Consider the following 13,034-nt stretch of genomic DNA (forward strand, 5'->3'; position numbering starts at 1 on the left):
GAGTCAGTTGGTACTACATTACTATAATATTGAAGGTTAAAACTGACTGATTTTTTAAAATTACACTTAATGAAGTTTTAAAATAATAAAGTTACAATTACATAGTAATATTTCTACTTCAATTCGTTTTTTCGAAATATAAACAATGGTGGCTGTCATAAAAAGTTTATGGATTTATTCAAACATAAATGAAACATTGAAGAACAGTTAAATTTAAAATGAATATGTTATATGGTGCATATATTTAGCAAAATGCCCCTCTTCTACAGTTTATTTTCCTATCTGACTAATGAGTTTATAGTCACCGAATATGTTTTTCTGAGGTAAATGTGACCTTACGTGACATATTGTATACAAGCCGTTATATTGATGTCTTTGCGTGGCTGAAACACTGATTGAGCAATTACATGAGACAGAATAAGGATTGTAAAGTCGTACTCTTTCTTTTAACTTAACTTCGGATGTTTAGTCATGATTATTTTGTGCTGAAACTGGTATTAATGTGGAGGAGATGATCAGTTCATGTGCGCTACACGCTGCCGTGTCTGTTGAACTGAGGCGCTACAGCGATCTGTCACTCCACATTAAACAGCGCCAAAACGGCATTAATTGTTTGAATACTGCAATACAATGAACAGAATTTGAAATCTGAGACTTTGTTTCATATTAAAAGTATCAACACACAATGCTTATTGCGATATATTGGATGGGAAGTGCCCTTCCGTCCATTAACTGAAAACAGGCTAGACTAATCGTTCTTGGGATTTAAGAATCAATATATTTTTTCATAAAAATGAGAATCAATTATTATCGAGATATCGATATTTTTTACCCAGCCCTAATAATTAGTGGTTCTTGCTAAGTGCTATGGAAATTAATGATACTAGTATAGGGTCATGTTTCAAGCATATTCAATCAATACTGCCAATTGAAGTCTGCATACACTAGAATGAGGAAAAAATCCATTAACTGATGAGTTGAACTGAAGGACAGCATTCCAGGTGGCTTTGCTGATGAACCCTTGAGTGCATCTTTCGGAGGTTATAAGTTCATGAAAGCTCTTACTTCGTGGCTGACTCATCGCGCAGATATAAAGAGCTCTCTATTGTAGGGATGCACAAATCCAATACCTGCACTGATACTGACATTTTTAAACAGATCAGGCAAATGCAATTAATCAAAATTTGTGTTTCAGTCATAAAAACATAAATTTATAGCATAGTTGTCACTGTTAAAGAAGTTGTCAAAAGGGTCCAGAGAGTAGGGATGCACCAAACAATTTTTTTCTGATATCAGAACAGTTTTTTTTTCTTCATCAGTTTATAAAATGTATAAATCGATTTATATTTATAGTTTGGAGTCAGTCTCTTTGCTCGAATACCTCAAGCGTGTGACGGAAATGTTACGCCTCTCACCATACTGTGATGATGCCCTGTCCCGGCCGGAGTGACAAGACAAAAACATTAAACCCATTATAAACGAGGCATTTGTTGCATCCATTGGGGACATAATTACGGATTATAATGACTTATACTGTCTTACACGCTGCATCGCGCCACGTAAATGTAAAACTATGTCTGCATTTGTGATCGGAGAAATGACAAACAACAAGCGCTACTCTACACTGCTTAAAACTCGGGTTTGAATCATCAGTGGCAAATTCTTTAAATATGAAAACGTACTTATATTCTGTAAGTCAGAACAGCCGGCATTGTAGTCTACTCTAACAGGATCAGGAAACAGTCCTCCATAAAATGTGCTGCACACATCTGAATATTTGATTTGAACTGTTCTGGAACAGTGTTGTAAATACAACTTAACCACTGATTTCTAGTTGTGTCCTCTTTTGGAAGACCAAACAAAGTAGTTTCGCTTTCACAATGAAACACATAGCATCACACACGGCGGGCTTGAGTGAGTGAGCGGCGGCGGGCTAGAGAACGGTTCGGCCGGTGAACTTGCGGCAACCACACGTGACGACACCGGGCTGGACTCGTCCACGGTGAAAGCCGATCCGGCGATCCACAGCGCGAAGCCACTATAAAAGTCTTTACTGTGATTTTTGATCAATTTTCTGCATTCATACTAAGTAAAGGTAGCCTATTCATTTATTTAAAAAAAAGATTTTAAACAGTAATGTTTAAATAGATTTTTTTTTAAAAGATCATTTTTGAGTGTAGTTGTGTCCTAAACGATGTCCTTTGCACTTATTCAATGCACTATGTACTTAAACAGCTAGTGTATGAATTCTATGAGGTTATTTTATCATTCATCATCGGCGTTTGATAGCCCCTGTCCCATCTGCTATACATAATTACAGATTCAACTAGTGGAGTGCATAAAATCTCAAACATACCACAATTTTTTTTCGGTTAAATTAGTGAATTACACGGGCATTTGACGTGATCACAGTATTTACACTAAAAAAAGACATTGAATACCGCATAAGTACACAAACGTTGGGATGCACCTAATATTGTAAGAATATCAAGAAATGCCACATGAAAACGAGCAAAACAACCACATTCATCATCAGTGAGAGTGCATTGCCAGGTCTGAATTAAGGATCACTATACATAAATCCACCTATAAATGTTTACTAATGGCATCTAAACTCTTATTGATCAGCCTCATTTAAACTGTAGTGTGCATTGATAGGTAGACACTCTATCAAGCTGTGTGTGTGTGTAAATGTGTGTGTGAAAGAGAGAGAGACTGTAGGGGTCTATTTGGAGCTCGGCTGTCCCTGATGTCTCAGCAGCATGACAAAGGTTTCCATGGAGATGGCATGGAAAGTCTCAGAGCTTGGGTTGCCAAGTTACTTCCCAAATGTGTTGGCACCACATCAAACTGTTGCTTCAACTCGGAGCAGAACCAATGAACAATTCCGGCTGTGAATGGGAATGGCATTTGCCACGATTCATGCCACCAGCACAAAAATGATTTGCCACATATTACCGCACTTCATCACGCTGAGAGAGTGAACATACGAATTGAAAAGCTAAGAGGTTGAGTGGACGCTACTCAGAAAGAAATTCACACAATGAAAGCAATTGCAGCCCCAATTGTTTTCAGAGCTGTCACAAGCCCACAATGGACAGCAAATCCACACAACTCTCATTTGGTCTTATTTTATATTAAAGTCACTAATTTCATCACATAAAACCATCTTTGATCATGAAAATGATATTTCAATGCCACCCCCCCCCATGCAAAACAAATTCCCAAATGGCTTAAAATGGCTTATATAATTTCTACATGTCTTGAATATAACTCTACACCCTTTCCATTTAGTAGGCAAATCCATGAGTTTGCTCACTAATCACACAAGCTACATTTTCACTCAGCTAATTGAAGTAGTAAACGCTACGCAATTACAAGTGACAATACTAGATAAATGGTTATCAGAGTGAATCCATGAGTGAATTTATTCAAATTCTGAATGAATTAGCCTAGAAAGCATGAAAAGAGAACTCCCAATCAATCACTATACAATCACTAAAAAGTGTTCACTCATGGTTCATCTAAATCGCACAAAGTTCCATTATAATCAATGAAGCTCTATGCTACACAATTAATCTCTTAGTTACATCACATCTACACTTAGTTTGTTGTAATGAGATGATTCAGAAGCTTGCAGAACCCAACACTGAACAAAACTGTGTAGTTTTGAGGGGTAAGTAGATTCTAACTTAAACACCTCTGATTGTTCATTGCGTTCATGAAATCACCAGATAATTGGCTACATTGCTCAACACTGCAAAAACACGCTACAAATAGAAGCCGATAATGAGTGGAGATAATGAGTTTGCACATGGTTTGTCTTTAAGCATATTAAAAACATCAGACAAACATGTAAACAATGTTAAATACTAGATTTTTTTAAACTAGGGTCTTTAACATGATTTGCTATTTACTGCTGCCACACAAAAACTAAATATTTCATACAAACCAGGGCATCTTTTAGACTTGTAATATGTCAAAAATTACCGCTACAAACAGCTACTTTAACCTCAGCCTGATCTAGAAAAAGTCCCAAGTACACTGGAAAGCACCATGCCTGATGCTAGTGTTCAACAATATATTTTTTGTACAACAAACATTTTCTGGCACGTTTGTTTAAAGATGCATTTCCTTTTCCATTTAGTTTTTATTCCATTTATTATGCAGTATATTTTTACCACTTTAATTAATTTAGTAATTTTAGTAAAAATAAAAATAAAAAACAATGTAACTGATCATTCCTGAAGAATATTTTTTAGCATAATATATTATCCTGAAATGATCTCAAAAGCAATGACTGTACAGTGGACTGGGTTTCACTGAGCACAGATGTCTGCAGACATATGACTCATCAATGAGACACGATCATGATCACAACATGAATTTACTTCAAACATTTATCTAAAAGAGTCTAAAAAAGGTTGCAACGGTTAGATCATATATAATGTTTCTTTAAAAAATTACTAAAAATAAAAATGTAGAATCAATCAATGCATTTGAAACACCTGGCTATACAGGTGCATCTCAATAAATTACAATGTCGTGGAAAAGTTCATTTATTTCAGTAATTCAACTCAAATTGTGAAACTATTGAGTTGAATAATTGAAATAAATTCAATGCACACAGACTGAAGTAGTTTAAGTCTTTGGTTCTTTTAATTGTGATGATTCTGGCTCACATTTAACAAAAACCCACCATTCAATTCACAATTCACTATCTCAACAAATTAGAATACTTCATAATTTAAACTACTTCAGTCTGTGTGCACTGAATTTATATAATACACGAGTTTCACAATTTGAGTTGAATTACTGAAATAAATGAACTTTTCCACACCATTCTAATTTATTGAGATGCACCTGTATGTAAACCAAAGTATGACTGAACTGGAGTTGGTGTTAAGAGATGTTGGACGATTTCATACAAACAGTCTGCACATTCATAAATAATTCTTCTCAGTCACATTAGTGTAATGTGTCTTCTGTTTAGTCACATACAAACCCATTAGGTTTAAATGAGTCTCAGTGGCTTGACTGTTTAACAAGCTTTTGCGCCAGTAGCTGAGGTTTGCTGCTATTTGGCATGAGGTTTAAGTGTTTCTTGCACACACTGAAACAACATCTTGCAGAGTTGTTTCGTAACACATTCACAGACTGGTCTCTGCACCCAGAACATGGTGATTAATTGGCTCACAGACTCTAACAGATGGTTTTTTCCATTAGAAATGTATAATCAGGGGGGAAAAGGAGGACGATTAGATTTTCTTTACTATGTTTGACTAAGATGCTGCCTGTGGGGGTTACTAAAAACAATGATTTAAAAATTTCACGATTTAATTAATGCTGAATAATCTTTTGTGACCCCTTTAAAATGCACCATTTATTCAACCACCTTCGAAATGGTTGATATCTCTTGAATTAGTTATGAAATGTTATTTGACTCTATTGTTTAATCTATGCTAATTAAGCACAAAAACAATATTGACTGGGTGCAGGATTTCAGTAGTGCGTTAAACAGTGACAAAGAGAAAGAAATCTTTACTGCAGAACCAGTCATTCTCAGCAACACAATTTACAATTTTTTTCTTTAAATACTCTCCAAATCCAGTGCAGAAAATTAACGTGTGACCTATCATGACTTTTCATGATTTATCACAAACTCTAGTCTTTACTACTGTATAGTTTAAGTCAAACTAACCAATTTAATGATGTTTCTGTTAAAGGGGTCTTATGACGTTGCTAAAAAAGAACATTATTTTGTATATTTGGTGTAATGAAATGTGTTTATGCTGTTCAAGGTAAAAAAAAAACATTATTTTCCACATACTGTACATTATTGTTTCTCCTCTATGCCCCCCTTTCTGAAACGTGTCGATTTTTACAAAGCTCATCGGTCTGAAGAGCGAGGTGTGCTCTTATTGGTCAGCTATCCAGTGCGTAGTGATTGGCCGAATACCTCAAGCGTGTGACGGAAATGTTACGCCCCTTACCATACTGTGATGCCGTGTCCGGCGCGATGAGACAAAAACAATAAAACCCATTATAAACAAGGCATTTGTTGCATCCAGTGGTGACTGATTATAATGACTTATACTGTATTTTTACGCGTTGCGTTGCGTATCGAGCCGCGTAAACATAAAACCATGTCTGCATTTGTGATCGGACAAATGACAAACAACAAGCGCTACTCTACACTGCTCAAAACTCGCGTTTGAATCATCAGTGGCAAATCCTATAAATATGAAAACATACTTACAGGCTGTGAGTCAGCATTATTTGTCAGAACACCGGCATTGTAGGCTACTCTCCCAGGAAACAGTCCTCCGTAAAATGCGCTGCACACATCTGAATATTTGGGTTGAACTGTTCTGGAACAGTGTTGTAAATACAACTTAACCACTGATTTCTAGTCGTGTCCTCTTTTGGAAGACCAAACAAAGTAGTTTCGCTTTCACAACGAAACACACAGCGTCTCCACGACATGGCAGCGGCGGCAGCAACAATACTACAGCGAGAATCAAAGTTACGCCTCCTTTGCGTGAACATTTGGGCGGCGTTATGCAAATCTTCCCACACAGTGACGTAGACATGTGGGGGCGTGTTAGAACGAGGTATTTTTGGAGGACGTGGACGAGTCTTAACTTTTATAAAGAATATCTCTTTGTGTTTGAGACTTTAGTCTTTGCAACTTTAGGGATTTTATCTATTCACGAACAGCTTGTAACACTCCAAAGAGAAAGGAAAACTTGAAAATCGCATCATCCAGTTAAAAACCCCTTTAACAACTAATTCCATAGCAATTTTTCTTGAAAATATGGAAAAATCCACACTCAGTTTAAAATAAAGTAAGAGGTTCTTTAAGGACACACTGATAAGCTATGGATTAAACTAGCTGTGTTAAAGGAAGCTGAGAGGGAAAGGTAAACAAATGGTGGGCTGCTGGCTAGAGTGTGAGGCTTTCTGCGCATGACCCTCTCCTTGTGTCAATACAGGTGTGGGAAAGAGAGAGAGAGATCACAGACTGATAGTGACAGACACAGAATGAGCCTTTTTGTCACATTGTCGGTGCTCATCGTATCAGCAATGTAATATCTGTATTAATAATATTTCATAATTTTAGTTAACTGCTGCAATAGGGTAAATATGCACTGCAAATGCCAAATCACTCCAGGTTCCAGGCAGTTATGCTGTAAACACTTGGATCAAGAATACATTGTCATTATGAGCACCATACAACGGAGGGTGAGAGTTCACCTGCCTCCGCTCTTCTTGATTAGCTGTTCCAGTCATCATAATAATGTGTTTCAAGCACTGAAAATTCATTTTTTATGCATCTACAGGGATGCTCTGAGACACAGTGCAATGACAGATTATAGACCAGGCTCTGACTGCCAAACACCTCAATCTGAGATGCCTGACATTTGCACAAAAACAACAACACAGATTTATATTAAATTTGACTGATAGTAATGTGTAGTAATTCAGTCAATAGTAATTGACTGTAACTAATATGTTTAGCATGTCCAAGATGATAATGCATGCATCAGCTAATGTGTTATTAAGGTAAGTTAAATAGAAACATTTACTAATTTAGTTGTTAAAGCACAAAATGTAAAATTATTCCAAGAGGGCATCTTACCCCACTACTGGCTAAACTTCTACAGAATGCATAAATGAATGTTTATATTTAATTCTTATTAATATGTATATATTTTAAAAGTATCATTAATGTAAAATACTTAATCAACTATTCAATTTAAATTGTACGACAATTTAGTAGAATAATTGAATAACTGATGATGACAAACAAAGCAGAATCCCAAGAGATTCATCTGAAAGGTACATTTATTCTATGACTTATATATAGGCATATGAATATTTACAGATTTAACTGCCCATATTTTAATTGAAGATGTGTCATTATTGGAACACTATGAATACATATTACATGATTTCATTCAATTAATCTATACGTTTTAATGAAAAGTGGAGATGTTCTTAAATGTTCATCTAATTCATGTATATAGTGAATAATAACCCCATTAATTACAATAAGCAGTACATTTAAAAAATAATAACACTAACAACATGCCACTGGGGCATTTTGTACCAATTCTGGGGGGAAGGGGGGTCATCTTACCCCTAAGGGTCTAATTTTATCTTTTTTTCAAAATAAAAACTATAATTTTTGCTCCACAAATCTAAAAACATTAGTGTGTTCTCTCATTAACAAAAAAACATAATGCAGTGTCATAGATCACTATTTTCCAGACACACAAAACTAGATCAATTAAACTGTTTCAACTGACTAAATCTCACAAATATTGACATGATTTTTACAAAATTAAAAATAGCGTAATTATTTACTAAAAGTGTTGAGATGATATTTTGTACCATCATCTTGCCCTGGGAGGCATCTTACCCTTTCTTCCCCCCCAATGTTCATTCTTGTAAATGCAACTTTTTTATTGCATTTTTATCATTTCTCATTATTTATACATTGCACCACATGACTGCAACAAGACGGGGTCCATAAAAGATGATGCATTGTCCAATCGCCACAAAGCTGTGAGTTTTACATTTAAAAACAGTAATATACCACAGTACCACTCAAAAATCCACTGCACTCATGTCTGGATGAATCGCTGACACACATGACAGATAAGGATATCAGCGACTGCTATCACAACTTATAATAGTGAACCATAAATCAAAACAGTAGTATAGGGCAAGTGCGGCTACTACATACATGCCTGCTGTGAGGAAATCATCCAAATTCATACAAAACCTCATCCACTGAGCAACCGCTTAAACATACACTCGTGCAAATACACAGAGAGAGCGCTTGCTTAACTCAAAAGGATTATTGAAACCTATTAATCAAATGAAATGACTGAAAGTCAAAGACCACACAATGCATTCTGTGCTGCCAAAAGAGACAGGACTGGCCTTAAATCAATACCACAAATAAATTAAAAGATGCAGTGAGCCTTAAGCTGTATTTTACATTTCAACAAGAAGAAATTCTATGAACAAACAGGTATTTTAAGGACTCAAAATCACAATGCAGTCTGAGGGATGATATGGGCAGTTGTAACATATAGAAAGTGCTTACAGAGTGCGTATGGATCATTAACCGTAGATGTGGATGATATATAAATACATTTCAATGTTTTCGTACATTTGAACAAAACGTTTGTCTGTATATTAAATGCATCTGAATCCATAGAGAAATTTGTTGTTTCAAAATCAAATGTATTAAATGTAATAATATAACAGAGACCTGCCAACCTGACTGTAACAGCATCACATTTGAATAAAACGTCACACTCACTATTTTATTAATGCAGACATGAATATGCTTTGGAAAAAAATAGTGTGATAAAGCTGGCATTGAGTCAGTGGCAGATGCTTGATGGGGAATAAGACAAACAGATGCAGCATATTCAGGAAAAAATAGATATGTAAAACTGAATATATTATTCATGATATACTGTAGACTGAGATCTATTGATTATCACAATACAACAACTAAACCAACAATTTAACAGCATTAAAAAAAAATTATTTTGCTCTGGCAGCTTTCTTTCACGTATAATATTAGCTCCAGTGTTTGGTTAACTTAACACCACACATTTTGTAGACATGTCTGAATCATGAGTCACATTTTAAAGGGCGTTTCAGCCCTGTGTTCACTTGGCTTTATTTGTTTTTACTATCACTTACCTCCTTCTTCACGTTTCGCAGCAGTCTTTGACGGGTTTCGCCTTCTAGGAAACAAAAAAAATGTAGAAAATTAATTATTAAACATAAACAAGTAAAAGTCAAACATGCGATAGCGTGGTTTAGAAGTGTTTCGAGAAATGAAAGCAGAATGCTGTCGCACCTGCTGTTGTGGTTGCCATTATTGTGGTGCTGGGCTCTCGCGCTCTCCACTCCACTGACGCTCAGCACTCGACTGGATGAAGCCAGAGCACTTTAAAGCGTTCCATGCTACTGCGAGATCACGTGACCGGCCAGAGAGATTCCTAGAGATGTGGAGATGGCAATCTCCGGGTGCCGAGGAGTCACAATATTCCTGGAGTGAGCTAATTTCAATATTTGCTAATTTCTATTCATCTCAGTGGGAGCTGCTTGGGTGTATTGGTGTTTCGTAAACGAATTTAATTTGAAACAAAAATTGGACGAATAATTCTCACTTTCGCTTCAGTAAGTCTCCTCCGGTTGAAACGCGTGACTGACAGTGTTGCCAACTAATTTTTAGGGGAAGTTGCTAAAAGCAAGATTGATTTGTTGCTAAAAGTTGCTCCACTGACGCTCAGCACTCGACTGGATGAAGCCAGAGCACTTTAAAGCGTTCCATGCTACTGCGAGATCACGTGACCGGCCAGAGAGAGTCCTAGAGATGTGGAGATGGCAATCTCCGGGTGCCGAGGAGTCACAATATTCCTGGAGTGAGCTAATTTCAATATTTGCTAATTTCTATTCATCTCAGTGGGAGCTGCTTGGGTGTATTGGTGTTTCGTAAACGAATTTAATTTGAAACAAAAATTGGACGAATAATTCTCACTTTCGCTTCAGTAAGTCTCCTCCGGTTGAAACGCGTGACTGACAGTGTTGCCAACTAATTTTTAGGGGAAGTTGCTAAAGCAAGATTGATTTGTTGCTAAAAGTTGCTTGATGACGCGATGTCATTGCGCGTTGACGTCATTGCGTAATCACGATGCAACATTGCGTCACTGCATCAAATCTCAGCACAAAAAAAAAAAGTAAATGTTAATTTAGATGCGTTTATAAAATAATATAAATGCATAATATAAATAACTAATTTTAAATACAACAATGAATTATTTAACACTTTCAAACTTTTTAACAATTACAATTTAAGTTTATTTTTATTAGCTAGTAAACTAGTAAAACAAATCTCAGCACAAAAAAAAAAAGTAAATGTTAATTTAGATGCGTTTATAAAATAATATAAATGCATAATATAATATTAAAATATAAATAACACATTTTAAATACAACATTGGATTATTTAACACTCAAACTTTTTAACAATTACAATTTAAGTTTATTTTTATTAGCTAGTAAAACTACTCATTCTGAACAATTATAGATTTAAGCAGTGTGTTAGTAGTTCGTATGCTACACTCTAAGAAAAGTCTGTAAAAATAGGGCAAAATCTATTAATATGAAGGAATTTTCCATAATTATTATTCACATGTTCTTTTACCTACATTTTAAAGGGGTCATATGATGCTTTTTTAAAGATCCTTATTTTGTGTATTTGGTGTAACAGAATATGTTGACATGCTTTAATGTTAAAAAACACATTCTTTTTCAAATACTGTACATTATTGTAGGTCCTCTATGCCCCGCCTCTCTCAAACGCTTAGTTTTCTACAAAGTTCCTCCTTCCGACAAGTGCAGTCTGCTCTGATTGGCCAGCTGACCCAGTGCATTGTGATTGGCCGAACACCGCAAGCACTCGTCGGAAATGTAACGCCCCTTACCATAATCATGAGCTTCATCTTTCAAAGTAAATGTAAAGACAGTAAATAATGTCATTAGTTTTACCATCAGGTGTTAGAACGAGCCGTTTTAGGGGGGCGTGGCAGAGTCTTTAAAGAATTAAAGAATATCTCTTTGGTTTTGAGACTTTAGTCTTTGCAACTTCAGGGATCTTATCTATGCACAATCAGCTTGAAATCGCATCATATGACCCCTTTAAATTACGCATTGTATTTTGTGTTTTCGGATTATGGATAATGTCCTGGAAAATTACTACATTTTTCATTTTTCTAGATATTTTTCTTGATCAACTGATCAACAATCTCAAGTACAAGCTACTAACAAGGTGTATCATAAATTAACAATTATTCAATTATTATTATTATTAAATTAAACAATTGCTAATAGCAGCCAACTTAATTCATGTGAATTGCGTACTGCCTTTGGTTTCCTCTTTTTGTGTAATTTAGATGGAAAATGTGTGCCTTTTTTATTATTTGAGTCACTTATCAAAATTTGCTAAATGTTGCCAAATAAATGTGTAAAAATAGCTCAATTTGTTGCTAGGTGCTTTTGGAAGAAAAAGTTGCTAGGGTAGTCTGAAAAGTTGCTAAATCTAGCAACAAAATTGCTAAGTTGGCAACATTGGTGACTGATTTGGTGGCTGACTACTGTACTACGAGTAAATAGCATTTGAGTATAGACTTTGAAAGAGCACATACAGTTTTCCTTACACAGAACAGCGACTTGTTCAGTGAAGAGCGTAGCCTATTTGTTCATTGCCTCCATCCAAATAGAAATGCTTCAAACAAACTGCCTCATAGGTGTTTTGAAGCTGGGATGCTGGTTTGAGCTGGTCCTTTGCTGGTTTAAGCTGGTCCTTTGCTGGTTTAAGCTGGTCCTTTGCTGGTTTAAGCTGGTCCTTTGCTGGTTTAAGCTGGTCCTTTGCTGGTTTAAGCTGGTCATGTGCTGGTCGGACCAGTTTAGGACCAGCATAAACCAGCAAAGGACCAGCTTAAACCAGCTCAAACCTGCATCTCAGCTTCAAAACATACCTAACCAGCATATGCTGGTTTTTTTCAACAGAGAGGGACAATGCCGTATACTGACTTGAGAAATATTTTCCCTTGATAGTAATATTTATGTGTGTTTTCTGTTCGACGCTTAGAACTATCGATGCCCGATTCACGAATGAATCACTCTTGTGAATCAGTTCGTTTCAATTTTAAAGGGATAGGCTTAGTTCACTTAAAAATAAATTCTGTCATTAATTACTCACCCTCATGTCTTTCCAAGACCTTCGTCCATCTTCGGAACACAAATTATATTTTTGATGAAATCCGAGAGATTTCTGACTTTCTGATAAAATAAAGACTTTATTTAACCGTTTTTGCATCACTCTCATGAATGGCGGCGAACTGTGTCACAAAGGAGAAGAATTGTTGAATCAAGTCATTATTTTGTGAGATTCATCTGAAAGTTACATTATTCTATGACTTATATATAGGCATATGAAT

At 35.8% G+C, this 13,034-nt stretch overlaps 1 protein-coding gene across 1 annotated transcript in view; it reads right to left on the reverse strand.

Annotated features, from left to right (window-relative positions):
- Positions 1-9,975, reverse strand: part of sgsm1a (small G protein signaling modulator 1a) — a 40,938-nt gene extending 30,963 nt beyond the window's left edge. The window contains exons 1-2 of the mRNA XM_016288294.1: positions 9,890-9,975; positions 9,730-9,773 (exon numbers count right to left, since the gene is read on the reverse strand). Of these exons, the coding sequence (XP_016143780.1) occupies positions 9,730-9,773; positions 9,890-9,908 (63 nt within the window). The 5' untranslated portion in view covers positions 9,909-9,975. The remainder of the gene's footprint in view (positions 1-9,729; positions 9,774-9,889) is intronic.
- Positions 9,976-13,034: the final 3,059 nt, after the last annotated feature.

This window comes from Sinocyclocheilus grahami, unplaced genomic scaffold (assembly GCF_001515645.1).
Source record: "Sinocyclocheilus grahami isolate Dianchi unplaced genomic scaffold, SAMN03320097.WGS_v1.1 scaffold230.1, whole genome shotgun sequence".
NCBI lineage: Eukaryota > Metazoa > Chordata > Actinopteri > Cypriniformes > Cyprinidae > Sinocyclocheilus > Sinocyclocheilus grahami.